Source organism: Myotis brandtii, unplaced genomic scaffold (assembly GCF_000412655.1).
Source record: "Myotis brandtii unplaced genomic scaffold, ASM41265v1 scaffold244, whole genome shotgun sequence".
NCBI lineage: Eukaryota > Metazoa > Chordata > Mammalia > Chiroptera > Vespertilionidae > Myotis > Myotis brandtii.
The window spans coordinates 4,905,754-4,907,612 of record NW_005359225.1 but is presented as its reverse complement, the minus strand read 5'-3'; the positions used below and the strand labels follow the sequence as shown (position 1 = coordinate 4,907,612).

General features: G+C 51.5%; 1 protein-coding gene across 5 annotated transcripts in view; it reads left to right on the top strand.

The window, feature by feature from the left end:
- The window catches only part of RNF121 (ring finger protein 121), a 74,252-nt gene that overhangs the window by 67,846 nt on the left and 4,547 nt on the right, over positions 1–1,859 (top strand). For all 5 annotated transcript variants that reach the window (XR_001362290.1, XM_014540456.1, XM_005867128.2 and 2 more), the window contains one exon: positions 393–494. Coding sequence is in view for 4 of the 5 variants with exons in the window: in XM_014540456.1 (XP_014395942.1) it covers positions 393–494 (102 nt within the window). In the remaining variant the exon portion in view is untranslated. The remainder of the gene's footprint in view (positions 1–392; positions 495–1,859) is intronic.

Sequence of the window (1,859 nt, the reverse complement as noted above, 5' to 3'; positions counted from 1 at the left end):
TGTGCCCACAACCAAGGTACATGCCCTTGACCGGAATCGAACCCGGGACCCTTCAGTCCGCAGGCCGACACTCTATCCACTGAGCCAAACCAATTAGGGCCTGAATAACTCTTCTAAGATTTGTCATGTCCTTGCTCAGCTCCCATTCTGTGCCATGTATTATATTATCCCCATTTTGCCCCCTAACAATCCTGTAAGGTAGAGATTATTATTCTTGTTTCATATATGAGCAAAGAGTCAGAGAAGGGACTTGCCTAATATTATATAGCAGATAAGAGGGGAAGCCAGGCTTGGAACCTTTCTCCAGAGCTAGTGCATGGGCAGCTTGAAGATCAGCAGAGCTGGTGCCACGCAGGCTGTCCACAGTATTTCCCTTGACCAGTGGTGCTTAGTTTCCACGAGTTCTGCATTCGCGGCTGGTGCATTGTGGGAAAGAAACAGACGTGTCCCTACTGCAAAGAGAAGGTCGACCTCAAGAGGATGTTCAGCAACCCGTATCCTTATTTTGCATTCTTTGGGAGTGGGCAGTGGGAAGCAAGCACTGGCCAGTGTGACCCTGCATTTGGGTCCTCATGGGGCTCTCCTTCCTCGCGCCCCCCGCCCCCCACCGTACATGTCCACCATTCTATTTAGCCTCAAGTGTAAGGAAGTTGGGGATGGGACATGGCACAGGACTAATGCCTCAGCTTCTCATAATAGTTCTAGAACCCTTAAGGCTAAGTTGGTAATTGTAGCAGCTGCCGCTTCCTGCTTGCTTACTGTGTACCTGGCACTGTGTTAAGTGTTCTACTCATATGAATCTCATTGTCTTCTCTAGCAACTTTATGACCTGGTGATATCCTCATTTTACAGATGAAACAGTTAAGATGTTGGATACTTGTTTAGGTGATATAATTAATGCATGATGATGCCTTATCTATGACATGCAGGGCTGGAGAACAGCTCTGTGCCTGTGTAGGGCCTGTAGGTGCAGGGGTGGCTGAGGGACTCCCTGTTCCCATCTGCTATCAACACAGGACTTGTGCTCCTCTGAACTATCACTTCCTCCCCTGCCAGCCTTCCCTTCTCATCCTGTACCTTCACCCTCCTCATTCTCCTCACAGCCTGACCGTTGGAAAGTGCCCAGCCATACTCTGCCCGCCCCTGCACTTCCCCTGGGATACAGAGATCCAGCTTTCTCCCCTCTCCTCTCAGCTGCCCTTTTCTCTGTCCCCAGTACACTAGCTGGGCCGTGTGGGAGCCACTGCATTCCCAGTACACTCCCTGAACAGGAGACAGGCCCTTTTAGGTTCCTTACTTCGTTCTTGCAGGGACTAGTTTAGGAACAAGTAATAACTCCATGGTCAAGCTGATGGTTGGAGCTTCCCTTAGTTCTCAGAGACTAGGCCAAGCTGCCCTTTCTGATGCCTTTCGAGAGGTTCCCTCCCCCCAGGGCTTTCCCCAGACCTGGAATCTGGAGGCTCCTTTTCCAGGCGTCTTGCCCAGTGTTTAGCTGTAAAGTGGAAGGAGGGGAACTATCTCCAGAGCCGTTTGGCCTCAGTAGGGTCAGGTGCTTAGTGCCCCTGGATGGGGATTCCTTGGGGCCTCTGCCAGGGGTTATCCTCTGTGACCAGCCTCGTGCTCCCTTCTGCCTCTGTCTCTAGACTCAACCTCTTCCTTGACCTAGAAAGCCTTCCAGTTGGACATTACAAGAACCTTCAGGGCTGCCTTACTTACTCCCAGCTTCCCTGCAGCCAGTGTCACAGGCCTCAGGCTGTGTTCTCTCACTGCCAGTCCATCTCAGAGAAGTTGTTCCATGGACGACCCTCTCTGCATGTCGGTCATGGAGAGCTTAATTCCACCACTCCCTCCCCATCTTC